At 40.6% G+C, this 17184-nt stretch overlaps 1 protein-coding gene across 1 annotated transcript; it reads right to left on the bottom strand.

Moving 5' to 3' along the window:
* Positions 1 to 419: 419 nt before the first annotated feature.
* On the bottom strand, positions 420 to 15769 carry LOC5577400 (zinc finger protein 878). Its single transcript, XM_021856189.1, has 3 exons — positions 15662 to 15769; positions 14906 to 15598; positions 420 to 1627 (listed from the first exon to the last, which is right to left on the bottom strand). The coding sequence occupies exons 2-3, from the start codon at positions 15587 to 15589 to the stop codon at positions 494 to 496; spliced, it is 1818 nt and encodes a 605-aa protein (XP_021711881.1). The 5' UTR covers positions 15590 to 15598; positions 15662 to 15769; the 3' UTR covers positions 420 to 493.
* Positions 15770 to 17184: the final 1415 nt, after the last annotated feature.

Raw genomic sequence — 17184 nt, 5'->3', positions numbered from 1 at the left:
ATCTCGAGATATAGAAGATTGAACGGAAGTTGTTACTAGATAACCTAGTGGATAAATTCCCAATCACTTTTTTCACTGTCAGATAGCGCTTGATCTGCTTAACAACTTTGCCGAAGATATCAACCTTCTAGCATCTAGATATCCGTTGAATGGATGTTTTAGTCAATTTTGGTACCTAAGACAATGCGGAATAAATCCGGAACCACTTGGTCCATATTCTCAAATTTTTTGGACCATAAACTCAAAGAGTTTTTCGGGAAATTCTGAAAATTCCATCAAAATATATCCAGAAACAAAAAAGAAAGTAAGTAAGTGGCTGGATGAAGGTTTGTAACGGCCTAATTACAATTGTGACAGAATACTTTGTTGGTTTCTCTGCAGCGGAAGCGCATGGAGTATGTTCGGACAATAGAATAAAGTAAGCAATGACCAACTCACGTCCAATGTTGGAACTTGGATTGTATTACCCTTATTAATTTTTATCGAGGACAAATCAATCTACGACATTTACTGAATAATCAAGTTGCCCGATGCCACTGTCAGTCGCTTGGTCTTCTATGAAATTCGAGAGTTCTTCCCGGGTATCCATCAGTTGAAGTCTATCCAACTGCATACCATGCTTGCTAATCTTATGCCGTGTCAATTGGTGCCGAAATCGGAACGCCTGGTCACACAGCTCGCATTGATGTATCTTTTCCCCGGTGTGTCGGGTCATATGGTCCCTAAGTTTCGCAGCTGAGTGATACGACTCCGTACATAAGGAACACTTGAAAGGTTTTGAGTCAGGATCGGTACTATGGCTGAGCATGTGCCGCTTAAAGTAACGCATCGTTCCAAACGTCTTGCCACACTCACCGCAGAGAATCGTATGCCTTTCATGGAGTGCCATTTTATGATGTTTGAGATCTTGGGCGATGAAGAATCGTTTATCACATTGATCGCACACAAAGTCGCGTTCCCGTTTATGAAACTTCATGTGCAGATCAAGATACGATGGATTTTGGAACGTCTTATTACATAGCTTACAATAGTTATAAACGCTGTTGGCGTCCCTTTTACGTCTCAAGGCCTTGGCGCTGTCCACCGATTTTGTCTTGTGCGTTTTCAAATGATACTTCAACATGTGCAACTGCTCGAATCGGTCGGGACACAAAGGGCACATCAAGCGTTTCTTCGACATCAGCCGTTTCAACTCTTCCGAACCGTTCTCCGCATTCAGTGAGTCGTTTTTGTGGATTTTCTGCAGATGCATCCGATAACCAATCCGGGAATCCAACTGCTTGCCACAAATCTCACATGTATGGCTTTTACTCCTTAGCGACTCCGATGTGCCTATCGCCGAGCAAGTTTTACGATGTTGCTTCTTTTGACTTCGGTTGGGAAACATTCTTCCACAATCCCAACATTCCTCATCTTCATTCAGTTGATCATACTTTTTCCGTGGGGCAGGAATTTTATCCAATACTTCAAGCATTTCGTCAATCGTCAATCCTTCAAGTGGCGGTAATTCCGAGTTTCTCTCTTCAGCATACTCTGGCTGGCGGTCGCAATCTTTCAGATCGATGGATGTATCATTTTCGTATAAACTCGCCTCGTTGGGCGAACACATCTCTGAATCTTCTGGGACCTGCAATTTTTTTTAATTAATTTATAATCAAGACCGTCATTATCAGAAAAGAAAAAAAATTCCATCAAATCTGTGATCACCAGTCATCTTCTATGGCTAAGTTGCAGGTCTGAGCCAAAATAAAACAAAATCATAAGGCCCGTTTTGAGGATACACTTTTGATAGTATAAATCCACAAATTCAAAGGAAATCAGAGATTAAAATTATAACGATTTAAACGGTTTTGCGATAATCAGAAGGACCCTTTTTGTAGCACAACAGTCAAAAGCATTAAATTTAAATAGAATAATGAGGCATTCTAATACCGCTAATGATTTTCAAATATTGGCAATGATAAATTGCTGTTACATGATACGAACGTTTCACATAATTTTTGCATAATCTGGGATAACGCCCTAAAAGCCATTGAATAAATAAGCATTCAAACCAACACCACTGGCAGGTAGGGAAAGATCCTTTCTACACTCAAAAAAATCCAAACGTCATTGCTACGTGAAAAATCACGTAGATCATTCCAAATTCATTTTACCTCCACTTCACCTAACTAAGATAAAGATCACTAAACCATTCATAACCTCCAAATAGTGACTCGGTAATGTTTACTGAGGTTACCTATCGCACTTAGGCATGGACGTGCGCCGCACTGCCGAAAACTTTCAGGTGCGTCACATCCGGCTTCCTTCCATGCCAGAGCTCGAACGGGGTTGTTGGAATCGATTTCGATGGCAAAATGTTCTGCAAATAAACGGCAGTACTTACCGCCTCAGCCCAGTAGCACTCTGGAAGATTGGCATCAAACAACATGCATCGGCTCATCTCGACCAGGTACCGAGTCTTCCTCTCTGCAACACCATATTGTTGGGGGGAATAGCTTGCGGTGAATTGCGCTCGAATACCTTCACGTTTGTAGAAAGCCCTCAGCACACTTCCAGTGTACGCGCCTTCTTGGTCGCTTCTGACTATTTTCGGCGGTCGGCCGAACTGGGTCTTCATCATGGCCACGTACCCCATTATCTGCTCTGGATTTTTTTTTCTTTTTTTTCTTAGCAGGTACAGGACACAGAATCTGCTTTAGTCGTCGATAACATTCATCAGTGTTGATAGACTCACACTCAAATCTCAATCAATACGCTCTCCCGTGAGAGCAAACTCATTAGAGATCTGCTTCGCAAATCTCACGCTTGAGATTTTGATGCAAAATCACTCAATCAACTCAAACCGTAAAAAAATGATTCATAGCATAGCATAGCATAGCATAGACTGACTGTACGTGTCAATGGTTGCTACTCCGTGATTGATCGGAACTGGTAAGAATTGCACTACGATCCAAATGAATAAGGGATGGGAGTTTCCGCTTACTCTCGATGTGCAATTTTAGCAGATCTAATATTATTGATCAATAACGGCGCCGGCCAAGTCCTTACAGTCAGTTGGGATGGGGAAGGAATGTTAGGGTGTAATGATTGTTGCTTCTAGAGACCGAGAATACCTCTGCATCTCCACAATCACCACGGGAAGGGTGTTTATTAGTGAGGGAGGAAAAGATCTGGGAGTCACCTCTGGTCGGTGATGCGATCCATGGACAAGGGGGAAATATACGACTTATATTTAAAGCTAGTTTTGTATTTTTGTCTCGAGAAGTTTTTGGTAGAAGCTTTAAAAAATAGGTCAACATCTATAATGTCGAACAATTCAAAAGATGTTTTTATTAATGTCGAAAACTGAAAATTACATGTATATATTTTAAATTATATGAAACAGGAATAATGCCGACACTTGTAGTGACGAACCATACATAGTTTGTTTGAAAATGACATATGAGTATTACTGTGCATTTTGTCTCGATATGGTAGAAGTTTTAAAAAATACGTCAACATTCACAATGTCGAACAATTCAAAAGATAATTTTTAATAATGTCAAAAAGAGAAAAATATATGTATATTGAAATTGTATAAGAAAATAGCATAATGCCGACACTTATAGTGACGAACCATACAAAGTTTGTTTTAATATTACATAAAAGTTACGCTTTCAAGAAAAAATGTGTTATCATAAGCATGAAACGAACTCACCAGTTGGTAATCCATTCTCGACTGAACACAAAACTGACACTGACAGCAAAACTTCTTGGCGTTCCGAAAACAAACCGTCTTGCTTGGGCCTTCCCAAATACCTACCCAGCAAGACGCTCCAGAACAGGAAAAAAAAATTCTCCGGCGACGAAAACACGCGCGAAACCGTGAGCAAAATCTATCGGACGACGCAAAACCGAACTGTCCTGCTTGGGCTTCACGAAGCACTACCCAGCAAGACGCTCCAAACAGGAAAAAAAAATTCTACGGCGACGAAAACGCGCGAAATTGTGAGCAAAATCTAACGGACGACGCAAAACCGAACTGTCCTTCTTGGGCCTCACGAAGCACTACCCAGCAAGACGCTCCAAAACAGGAAAAAAAAAATTCTCCGGCGACGAAAACGCGCGAAAGCGTGAGTAAAATATATCGGACGACACAAAACCGAACCGTCCTGCTTGGGCCTCACGAAGCACTACCCAGCAAGACGCTCCAAACAGGAAAAAAAATCTCCGGCGACGAAAACGCGTGAAATTGTGAGCAAAATCTAACGGACGACGCAAAACCGAACTCTCCTGCTTGGGCCTCACGAAGCACTACCCCCAAACCGTAAAAAAATGATTCAGTCGCAAAACCCGCCAAAAACTCGTGATACCCGAATGTTGTTGTTCACGTTAGGGAGGATTACTATAATGTTACCAGACTAACAAGAAATTATTGCCGTGTGTGAGTAAACTGTAGAAATACGAGACAATAGGCCGTATGAATAAAATGTAGTAAAGTTGAGTTTACTACATTCTCGGTAGTAAACGCTATATGTGGAACACGAGTGGAACATGTTTGTGTCATTTTCCTTTCTACACCTTTCGAACATACTACAAACAACGCATTGCTATGAATAAAGGTAGCATTTACTACAAAGCTACTGGTAGTTAGCTTCAGAGGTTGCTACACATACTTTGAGATTGCGGAATTGAATGGAATAATTTACTTTTGAGTAAAAATCATGGGAAAACGATATGAGTTTTGATATTTCGGAAGGTATTTTGAGTTTTGCTTAGGAATTCTGAGGTTACGAAAACATTTTCCCCGCCAATGCTGAGATTCCGGTAAGATTACCGGCAGTAGCAATTTGTAATATCCGTGTGAATTCTGGCATTACGATAATTATGTTATTTTCTAGGAATTTTAGGATGTCGGTAGGAATTCAGATATGTATAATGTAATTTGGAATTTTACTTGTAAACTCTGACATCTCAGATTTCCTTTTGAATTCCGGAATTTCTGTAGGAACTTTAGGATTCCGATAGGGATGTCGGATTTTTTATGATAATTCTGGAAGTTTAAATACCATTCTAGGAATATTGCGGAAATATTAGGAATATGGTAAAAACTCTAGAATTGGGGTGGGAATGGGATTCCGAATATTAATCTCTTGGAATTCTGTGGGTATCTTTGAGACGGTATTTCTGTAAGAATCTATGAGATTGCGGTGGGATTCCTGCGAATTATTGTGTGAATATTTGTAATTCTGAAAATCAATCTTCGTAATTATTGTAAAAACCTTTAAGATTCCGTTGATGTCCAGTTCCGTTGGAATTTCAAAGCAAAGCTTTAATATAAACGATTTGAATGTCGGTAAATATTATATAGATTTCAATGGGATTTTTTGTGAAATCGACAAGAATTTTGATAATTTCAAAGGGAACCCTGGTGTTTTAGGGGAGATCCTCATTGAATTCTAACGACTACCAATGGAATCACTACAATTCCCATAAAAATCTCGACATTTTAAGTTCTAGACATTCCAAGGATACTATCAGAAACCCCACCAAAATAATGAGAATATCGCAGAAACACTTAGAACTTCCGGAATTCAACATGCTGTTAAGGAAACACACGGGAAGCATCAAAATTTTACCGCAATTTCACCAGAATCTCAGTACTGGTGCTAGAAAATATGTGGTTCCAAATTTGATAGCTGTAATCCCAAGATCTCGTCATAGATGTTAAGCTAGTATTTAAAAAATCATCAATCACTGGCGTTGGCGAAGGTTGAAAACCACCCAAAAAATTCTTTGATGTACCATCATCATAAAATCATAGACATAAAGAGAATACCAGACTAATCGCAAAATTACACTACAATTTTTGTCAAATAACAGCACCTTCATGATTTGTGCAAATTGTCGCGTAATCGATTAGATTCCATGCATTTTCTTCATATGCATGATTGTATTAATTTTAGGCGTCACTCTGAATAGACTGTTCTTTACGTGCAGAATCACTCTGCACTCTGAATGGATATTTCTTAACGTGCAGCTTCAGTCACTGCTCATGTTCGAAAGTAGTAAGTACTATATGTTCGAAAAGTTTTTTATTCATACCAAAAGTGTAGTAAACTTTGTGGATTTTGTTTTTGAGTAGATGCTACATGTAGTAAAGTTCAAAATTTTTTATTCATATCACCCAATGGGTTTGGATTTTGATCCGCATAAGCCGATCGAACCATATTCGGAGAGTGTAACAGTTCGCGAACCATAACAGTTCGTGACACATCGTATTCGGAGAGCCCTATAAATGTAAACATTTACTCTCTCGTTTGGTACGTGGCACGAGAGCGTTCAAGAGAAGCAAACTCTCACAGACTGCGACAGTATTGAGCCGATCGGGTGATTTATGTTTTGTATAAAATTGGTAATAACTTGCATATTTTCTAGTACTGCAGCCTTTAACAACCTAATTATATTCTATTGGACCATTGAACATCCCTTTGGTTGCAAACAGAGCACAGAAAATACAAAATATTCGCCTGTTTCTTGGTCAGAATAAGGGCGCGGCCAGGGTAGACGCGAATTGCGAAGCGAGGCGAAAATTGCACGGGAAGGAATAACAATTATTAATAATGAACTGTCAAACTCCAAAGGATTTTCGCGTCGCTTCGCCCTGTTACAAGTGTTGACACACAGTGATCGGCGACAAAAAGTGGGTGGTGCGTGTCTGTCTTGTTTTCGTTCATGGCTCGTTATCTTCCACGAACGATAAATGTTATGCGTGTTGTATGAATGCAGGCGAATAAATGTGATAAAATTATGGCTCGTGTGTCAATGATCGTTAAATTTTCCAAAGCCAGGGTCCTTCTGTACCATTTCTCCGAGAGCGTTGGGGTCACGATGTCCAAAGCGCCGATGCCAAACGTGTTGGCAGTCCACGTTGTGGTGATCTTTCGCAGCCATCAAAACTTCTTTCGAGGTTCTTATTTTGTAGAGTCCACCAGTCTTGATCCCGGTCGCTGCCAATTGGCCACCGAAGAGAAACCGGCACCCTACTTCGTCGAACGTCACTGTGGCGTTTTTCCCTACGAGCTTCGGTACAGAGAGCAAGTTGATTTCCAAACTTGGTACGAACAGCACGTTGCCAAGGGTAACCGTAGTTGTTTTACCGTTGTTATGGTAACATAACAGCCGACTGGAACCGACACCTTCTACTTCCGCATTGCTTCCATCCGCCAGGCTGACAGATTTCACAGCGCTTTCTTCGCGATCTTCGAAAAATCCTCGCTCGCCTCACATGTGCCGGGATGCTCCCGAGTCCACAATCCACTCACCAGAATTCGTTTGGACACCGGCCATCAGGGCAAATGTCACCACGTCTTCACTGCGTGCAGTTTCTGCTTTTGGTGAACGACCTTTTTCCGATTCTGTCTCCTTGGCGTACAAATTATACTCCTTTTGCTTGTGGCCAGTTTTCTTGCAAAAATGGTATACCAGCGGCTTCTTTTTCTTCAGGAAACTTACCTTCATCGCTGAATCCGTCGATCCATGATCCCGTTTGGCAACTTCATCCAGCAGCTTTTTACCAGCTCCAGCTTCAGGTCATCGTCGGAACGGCTTTCTAGGGCCGTCTCCAGCGTGTCGAAAGAATCGGGGAGCCTCCTTTTCCAGCTCGAATGAATGGTTCTACATGTCGTCCCTGTCCTTATACGTTTTGTTGCAAATTCGCTTCAGAACTGCAACCTTTGAGCAGAGGGACGTCTTCTGGTGGTGTTTCTGGAGATTTTTACAAGCTTCCTTGGCCGTCTTCGTATCGCGAATCAGGGCGTGTTGCTGATCCTCCACGAGCAAGCGCAATCATCGCTCTCGCTTTGCGGTCACCACCCTTCCATTCGTCCGTCATCGGCTCCGGGGCTTGATCTTCGATGTACTTCCACGTGTCCTTTCAAGTCAACAGCAGTTCAGCCTTGAACTTCCACACAGCATAGTTGAAATTGTTCAGCTTCACGATCGAAATCTTGCTTCCCTCCATGGTACTACTACTTCCAGAAACTTCTACTTCGGCAGCGAAAAATGAAAAAATTCAAATTCGCTCAAGCGGATTGCTTTGACTGGGCCCACAACCTATTGGGTATTCGTAGGGCAAGAGAAGTTCGACTGAACGGATTGACTAAAGACTAATTCAAGTAATCGTTACATTCAATATAGTTCAACGGTTGCTACGATTTGTAATCTTTAACAAGTTGGACTGGTGTTGAATGCGAGCAAAACAAATTACATGCTAGCTGGTGGGCCGAGCGCGACAGGGCTCGCCTAGGTAGCAGTGTTACGATAAACGTGGATACGTTCGAGGTGGTCGATGAGTTCGTCTACCTTGGATCCATGCTGACGGCTGACAATAACGTTAGCCGTGAAATACGGAGGCGCATCATCAGTGGAAGTCGGGCCTACTATGGCCTCCACAAGAAGCTGCGGTCAAAAACGATTCACAGCCGCACCAAATGTATCATGCACAAAACGCTCATTGGGCCGGTATGAAACGCTACGGCCATGAAACGTAGACGATGCTCGAGGAGGACATGCAAGCACTTGGAGTCTTCGAACGTCGGGTGCTTAGGACGATCTTTGGCGGTGTGCAGGAAAACGATGTGTGGCGACGAAGGATGAACCAGTAACCACGAGCTACGCGAACCACCCAACTCTACGCGAACCCATTCGGCAATATATTCGGCAAAATTAAAGCATGGGTTGAGAACTTTCCAAAATGGCCGTTCAAGTTTTCATATTTTGGTAATAGATGGCAACACTGCTCGATTGTTATCAAAAGAGCCAATTTATAATATGGGGGTGTGATATGCAAATACCAAAAAACTTTAAAGATAACGATACCGAATGTTCACCAAAGTTGAAGGCAGTGTTGCGTGCCATACAGTCGGCCGAATCACAAATGTTCATGTGACTGGCAACACTGTTTAAGAAGAATAAAGTAAAGATCAAAAGCATCAAACTTGAGCGGAACAGAAAATTATAATGCTTAGCAACATAGCAATACTCTTCAACTGCTCACTAGCGCCGTCTGGTGGCAAAATTTTAAATCTCATAGCTTTAATAATGAAAGTCCTTGAGCTACTGAACAACTTTGCCGAAGACGCCATCTTTCTAAGTGGCCAGGATCCTGAGATATCCGCAAAACAAAAGTTTCATGCTCACTAGCGCCGCCTGGTGGCAAAATTTTGAACTTCATAGCGTTTATAATGATAGTCCTTGAGCTACTGAACAACTTTGTCGAAGACGCCATCTCTCTAAGTGGTCAGGATCTTGAGATATCCGCCAAACAAAAGTTTCATGCTCACTAGCGCCGCCTGGTGGCAAAATTTTGAACTTCATAGCGTTTATAATGATAGTCCGAGCTACTGAACAACTTTGTCGAAGACGCCATCTCTCTAAGTGGTCAGGATCCTGAGCTATCGGGAAGACAAACATTCTATGCTACCTAGTGCCGCCTGGTGGCAAAATTTTGAACTTCACAGCGTTTATAATGATAGTCCTTGAGCTACTGAACAACTTTGCCGCAGACGCCATCTTTCTAAGTGGTCAGGATCCTGAACTATCGGGAAGACAACAATTCTATGCTACCTAGTGCCGCCTGGTGGCAAAATCTCAAATCTCTTGGCTAGAAGAGCTACTGAACAACTTTGCCGAAGGCGCCATCTTTCTAAGTGGCCAGGATCCTGAGATATCCGCAAAACAAAAGTTTCATGCTCACTAGCGCCGCCTGGTGGCAAAATTTTGAACTTCATAGCGTTTATAATGATAGTCCTTGAGCTACTGAACAACTTTGTCGAAGACGCCATCTCTCTAAGTGGTCAGGATCTTGAGATATCCGCCAAACAAAAGTTTCATGCTCACTAGCGCCGCCTGGTGGCAAAATTTTGAACTTCATAGCGTTTATAATGATAGTCCGAGCTACTGAACAACTTTGTCGAAGACGCCATCTCTCTAAGTGGTCAGGATCCTGAGCTATCGGGAAGACAAAAATTCTATGCTACCTAGTGCCACCTGGTGGCAAAATTTTGAACTTCACAGCGTTTATAATGATAGTCCTTGAGCTACTGAACAACTTTGCCGCAGACGCCATCTTTCTAAGTGGTCAGGATCCTGAACTATCGGGAAGACAACAATTCTATGCTACCTAGTGCCGCCTGGTGGCAAAATCTCGAATCTCTTGGCTAGAAGAGCTACTGAACAACTTTGCCGAAGGCGCCATCTTTCTAAGTGGCCAGGATCCTGAGATATCCGCAAAACAAAAATTTCATGCTCACTAGCGCCGCCTGGTGGCAAAATTTTGAACTTTATAGCGTTTATAATGATAGTCCTTGAGCTACTGAACAACTTTGTCGAAGACGCCATCTCTCTAAGTGGTCAGGATCCTGAGATATCCGCAAAACAAAAGTTTCATGCTCACTAGCGCCGCCTGGTGGCAGAATTCCGCAATTGAATGACCACCATATGTTAGCCCTTGAACTACTGAACAATTTTGCTGAACATCATGATCCTCTGTTTTGGATACTTTTTAAGATAATGATCATTTATAAAAACGGTCGTTAATCTGAATTTCGGTCGTAAAAAAGTGGTCGGAAAAAGAACCGTCGGTAAAAAAAACGGTCGTAAAAAGAGGTTGGAGTGTATATAGTTTGAGCAGCTTTTGAGCCCCCCTTGATACGACACTGTTTGCCGAATTTTCCACCGATTCGCGATATTACCCAAGTAACCATGAAGCTATATATGCATACTTTATTTTTGCTCTAGAGAGCACTATACAATTTTATTATAAAGTGACAAAACCCTTCAGAGCCATATAAAGCAGATTTAAAGTCGAAAAGGGGATTATCACAGAAGGCCGAATCACAGAAGGCCGAATCACAAAAGGCCGAATCACAAAAGGCCGAATCACAAAAGGCCGAATCACAAAAGGCCGAATCACACAAGGCCGAATCACAAAAAGCCAAATCACAAAATAAAGCTTGGATATAAAAAGAACAAATCCATGCTTTGTTAAATGCAGTCATGTCAGTAAACAGTGCAAAACTTACATGCGGCGAAGCCACATTGAGGATAGAGGAACTGAGGCGGCAGAAGGCCGCCGAGGTCTCCGATATCCGATGGTTGTGTATAGCATCTATTCGGTGTGCAAATAGCAAATCCAGGCGTTTGCCCGGTATAATGCAAACAGAAGATGTTTTTCCATTTTTGCCCGGTATAATGCCAACATAGTCTTTTACGCAACAAGTAGGAGAATGATTGCTGAGATAGGGTATAACAAGTGTTTAAATGATCATAAGAATACTAAGTTTACCATATTCAAAATAGGTAAATTTAATTTGTGGGGCCTTCCTTAGCCGAGTGGTTAGAGTCCGCGGCTACAAAGCAAAGCCATGCTGAAGGTGTCTGGGTTCGATTCCCGGTCGGTCCAGGATCTTTTCGTAATGGAAATTTCCTTGACTTCTCTGGGCATAGACTATCATCGTACCTGCCACACGATATACGAATGCGAAAATGGCAACTTTGGCAAAGAAAGCTCTCAGTTAACAACTGTGGAATTGCTCATTGAACACTAAGCTGAGGAGCAGGCTTTGTCCCTGTGAGGACGTAATGCCAAGAAGAAGAAGAAATTTAATTTGTGGTTATTATTACGGTGATACAAGTTTTAATAAAAACAATTATTAAATTTTGGAACGGTTCAATTTTGGCAACATGAAAATTTTTGACATGTTGCCAAAATCGAACAGGCACTGTATACCCTTCCAGTTTTCGCGAGGTTTTTACACTTATGTTGTACAAAATACAACAGCGCGACTACTTAAGCTTCAATTATAGAATTTATTTTGGGTGAGTCAGCTAAGAATAGACCAGTTGACACACCCAAAAAACACTAACCATACACTCTTATTCAGCTAGTATTGTTACTTATGCGTCTTGTCCCGCTAACCCTACTGTAAAAATGTCCATAATATTGTAGAAAAATGTGCTGAATGTTTGTGGCTTTCACTAAAATTTATTTTAAAATTCCGGCCTTCCGTGATTCGGCCTTTTGTGATTCGGCCTTTTGTGATTCGGCCTTTTGTGATTCGGCCTTCTGTGATTCGGCCTTCTGTGATTCGGCCTTCTGTGATTCGGCCTTTTGTATGTTTCGGCCTTCTGTGCTTTCGGCCTTTTGTGATTCGGCCTTATGTGATTCGGCCTTTTGTGATTCGGCCTTTTGTGGTAGACCCGTCGAAAAGGGCCCCACTATAATCAAATTAAAGTAACTGTCGCATTGCTAATGCAATATTAGTGCACATTAGAGTGATGCAAATTTCAAAATTTTTGCTCCCCTATGCTTAAACGATTTAAATTATGGTAAAAAGCATCCTCCCAAAATTTGAAATGATTTGGAAGAAATTTGACTGTGCACACGCCATTTGAAGTTTATATGGAGATTACTATGGAAAACGCCAACCTTTTGTGTTCAGTCCTCTATCTCTTCGTCACTAAGTTTTATGGAAAAGTGAACACACTCTTCTCATGTGAAATTCTTCCAGCTACAACTTTGCCGAAGACCACATTTTGATTGGACGCCAGGAAAAATTGTTATTCATCATCATAAAGTGGGTTTGCCTTCAGTAAGCTTCACCGGGCAGGCAACAGTGGTGTTCCTGGCGGGGAGAATAGATCAAAGTAATCCAGGCTACTATGTTCTACAGCAAAAAAGCAGTGTTGCTCTGAAAGTAATTGAATGATCATCTCAGCATGGTTTAGACTTTGGAATCAAGAATAACAAATTATCCTTACGTCCCAACAAAATGTGGTCTTCGGCAAAGTTGTAGCTGGGAAGATATTACATCGGAAGAGTGTGTTTGCTTTTTCATATATTATCATGGCGAGCAGTTAGAGGACTGAACACACAAAGTTTGGCTTTTCCATAGTAATTTCCATATAAACTTCAAATGGCGTGTGCACAACCAAATTTCTTCCAAACCACTTCAAGTTTTGGGAGAATGATTTTCATCATAATTGACACCTTTTAAGCATAGGGGAGCAAAAACTTCAAAACTTGCATCAGTCTAGTGCACATGCTTCATAAAAGCATTTGAGTATGCACAGTTAGAGTGTACATTATGCATTAAACCTTGTTTATTTAGGGCGTGCGTGCAAAAATAAACAAAACAACTTCTTCACACATCATTTCTATTTTTCGCATCTGGTTTCGTTTTTTTTTCATTGAAGCGGGATTTGAACCTGTATTGCAGATGGTGTTGGTGATCCGTGAATTGCAGACGTCCTAATCCTCTGAACCGTAGAAGCTTCCAAAATTGCAAGATATAATAGCTTTATAAAAAGGAAGCATTGTGATGCGATTTAAAAGTTGGTTCGTTTATTGGGTGACGAGACGGCTATTTTAATCTCATTTTTCACACCTGCTGCTGGGCACACGAAAGAGTCCACAACGAAAATATATAACTTTAGGAAGTGCGCTATCATTTAGAAAAGCTCAGCGAGCAACAGAATAGAATTCCAAAGGCTATGCTTATGTAATATAAATTTGTTTTGGGGGATATTCTGTGTGCTTCAGAGTCTAAACAAAAATCTAGATTTTTAAACAAATCAAATGCTTGCCCTTTAGTGTGCAATGAAACATTTGGCGAGGCAATGCAATCAGGCAAAATTAAAGCAATTATAAAATATGCAGCAATTTGAAGCTTGCATAACGCCACTATAATGCGTCTTGCCTTAACAGTTGTTACTTTAGGGTTAATTTGCATTAGCAATGTTGATTATCTATTGAATTAGTGCAATGATTTAATGCTTGTGGTTACTTGGGTACCCATTGATCACCTCATTACAAGACGACAAGTGTACATCGCTCGTCCCCACAGGAGCAAGGCGTCGTCCATAAATTACGTAACACTCTAGGGGGAGGGGGAGGGGCTATCCCGTTTGGCATAAAGTCATTTGGCATAAAGTCGTTTGGCATAATGGTCATTTCGCATAATGGTCATTTGGCATAATGGACGTTTGGCATAAATGAAAAGATATTAAAAATTTAAATAGTGCTACTTAAAAGAAGATCTGGTGATCAAAAGAAGGGAAAATCGTCGATGAAAATGTTAGTTATAATGCCAACGTAGGAAAGAAGGCAAAATTGTCAATGAAAATGTTAGTAGTCACAATGCAAACCACTAGTTTAACAACGTAATGAGAAAGAACAGCCTATGATCAAAAGAAGGGAAAATCACATATGAGAATGTTAGCAATGGTAATGCCAAAAACATAGCAAGTCTGTTTTCAATGATCATGCCAAACGTCCATTATGCCAAATGTCTATTATGCCAAACGACCGTTCTGCCAAATTATTTTATGCCAAACGGCTTTATGCCAAATGACTTTATGCCAAATGACGTCCCCCCGAGGGGGAGTAGGCTCAAGCGGTACGGATCATACAAAAAAATGAAATTCTTCATACAAATAGCGTTACAGACGGAGGGGAGGGGATCGAAAAATTGCCAATTTCAGCGTTACGTAATAAATGGATGCTGCCCAAGCAACACGATCAAAGCACCAAACACGTTTCGTTCAATAGACCTTTAAGCATTCATCGAAGAACTTTTCCAACGACACCTCCAGTATTACAGAGTTTCTTCCATATATTTGTTTATGAATTCCTATAAGTTTTGTTCACTAGTTCCTTAAAGAAGTCCTCTGGCCTCCAGGAATTCGTCCTAGGATTTCCTACAGTATGGCCCATTAAAAATGATTATATCATGTTTTATGACAGGTAGGTACATGTTTACAGCCTCTTTAGTGAGCTCAGATTATAGATGGAGATTTTTTTCTGATAATAACGGTCGCCATTGATAAACAATAAACATATAGGTAAAACGAAGCAACTAACCTGCTCATCGGAGTGTTTGATTGAACTGGACAGTTCTGCTATGGATTCCGTTGCCAGTTGCTCCTGCTGCTGATGACAAATCGTAACGAAATGGTCAAATTCTTGCATTTTCACCCAACACACGTTGCATATCTTTGAGTCGCCGTTCTCATCCGTTGGCTCTTCCTGAGGCCAACACAGATTCCATATCGCATCCCGAACCAAATTAGAGTGCCTTACATTAGCGATTGAGAATCCTTCGGCCACCTTCAGCTCGTCGGAGCAGAAGCGACAACAGCTTTCAAAGGGAAGTACTTCCTCTTCTGCTGTAGGCACAAACACCATTTCCGGTTGCTGAACCGTTCGTTGTGTAGCTGGCTGTCTTTTCGTTTCAATGCTGGCCCGGCGTTTGGCTTTCTTGAGAAGAGGCAGTTCTGGAAGTTCTAACTCTTCCGGGGAGGGTAAATTAAGCGTAGGCACAACATTGGGCGCCAAATTTCGTGCGGAAACTTTCTGGTCGGGAGTGAAGTGCTTTTCGCAAACAATCGGAACACTGGGAATCTTCCATTCGGTAGTGCGCCCGATCGCGTCCAGCCAGCGTACTTTCAGGTCGTCATCTTCCCGCGGGATGTGATAGAATCGTATTCCCAGTTCGTAGTGATGCCGGTTGGTGGTACAGCCGACAACAGCACACTTTTTGGGCATTATGAGATCCTTCGAATGAAAAAATGAAGTTTGATTTGTTGATTTCCTAATAATAATATCTACTTTCGTTACCTTGATGTTTTAAATATGTTATCCTACCACTAAATTTCGTTTACTGCATGTTAAACATTTTCAAGCAAACTTGGTGAGATTAGGACGTCAATAAATATTGTTTGTTTATTTTAACGCATTAAACTCCGACACAATACACTGTAAACTCGGCATTACCCTTTAATGTGGAAAAAATACCCATTATTTGCTGATATATGGAAACGTCAAAATCATGGGTACTTTATTTTTTCAGATACAGAGTATTTTATACCCTTTTATATATTCCACGGACTTACTCTTTAATGGGTGAAAAACATCTTGCAATTCATAATCGTTCTTTATGGAGCAGAGACACTTGCAGTAACACGATGGCATAAGGTGTTTTCTAAATTTGGATAGATCAATGGTAGGTATAATTTCTTTCTTTATAGTGTTCTGATAAATATGAAACAATCATTTGATTACAGGATACTCTTGCTTCCATATACATCCTGTATGCATGTAAAAATCGCCAAAAGTAGATGTCGGTTTGCTAGGCTAGTTTCAACGTAAACCAATTAATTATGCTCCCGCACCTAAACAATAATTAATTGCAAATAGTTCATTCAATAAAAATTATGTATATGATCAAGTTTTTTTAGTAGATATTTTTATAAACGAGAAAGAATATTAAAATCAAACAGAATTTTCATATCTTAAAAAAGAGTAAATTTTACTCTGTTTCTCAGAACAAATGTTTTGGATAATGGGTAAAATTCACTCGTTGATCTGACGTACAAGCCCTTTACTCTTTAAAGAGTAAAGGCCCTTTACTCTTTTTATGAGTTAAACTAGTTTCTCTCAAAAAGGGTACTTTTTTACCCTTTAAAGGGTACTTTGGTCTTACAGTGTACAACACGCCTGCACCGAACGAAACATCCTGGCTCAAATTGTATGATTTTTACTATACATGAACGCAGAACATCAGGGTATCGTAAATATATAAATTGGACCACGGTGCTCCGATTACCGTTATTATCAAATAAAATATACCATTCAAACGGCAGTCAGCAGTTGATTCCTGACGTTGTTCCGCACCTCTAGGCCGATTTTGAAAAAAATCCTTAGTCAGAATTTTGAGTTACGCCCTTTTGAAGTTTATATGATAGAAATCACAGGAAATATGCCACTTTAACTTGTTTAAACAAAGAGATTATAATAAAATTTTGTAGTTTTAATTTTTATATGGTTTTAGATATTAAAAAGTACATTTTTCTAAAATTTTTCTCGACCGACATTTGAAAAGGGCCAATGCTATGTTTAGTTATTACTAATAAGCCAATACACGAAAAATGATATCTACCAAATTAACGCTTGTTAGTGATTTTAGGAAATTGTCCAAATCATTCAAATTTGTATGAAAAATTCTTGGACAGGATATGCAGATACGCCCTTTTGAAATGTATGGAAAGAATATGGAATATGGGATATGGTGGATTCTGCTCCATCTGTAATCAACGGTTAGCTAGGTACATACATAATCATTACACTTTTGCGGTTGTTCT

The sequence above is a fragment of the Aedes aegypti genome, chromosome 1 (assembly GCF_002204515.2).
Source record: "Aedes aegypti strain LVP_AGWG chromosome 1, AaegL5.0 Primary Assembly, whole genome shotgun sequence".
Classification (NCBI taxonomy): domain Eukaryota; kingdom Metazoa; phylum Arthropoda; class Insecta; order Diptera; family Culicidae; genus Aedes; species Aedes aegypti.
This window is presented reverse-complemented; position numbering and strand designations above follow the sequence as displayed.

Excerpts from the sequence above, each read along its gene's own strand:
- LOC5577400 (XM_021856189.1), bottom strand. The coding sequence starts at position 15,589 with ATGCCCAAAAAGTGTGCTGTTGTCGGCTGTACCACCAACCGGCATCAC. Across the intron at positions 1,628-14,905 it reads TCAAACACTCCGATGAGCAG|GTCCCAGAAGATTCAGAGAT; the intron begins GTTAGTTGCTTC and ends AAAAAATTGCAG.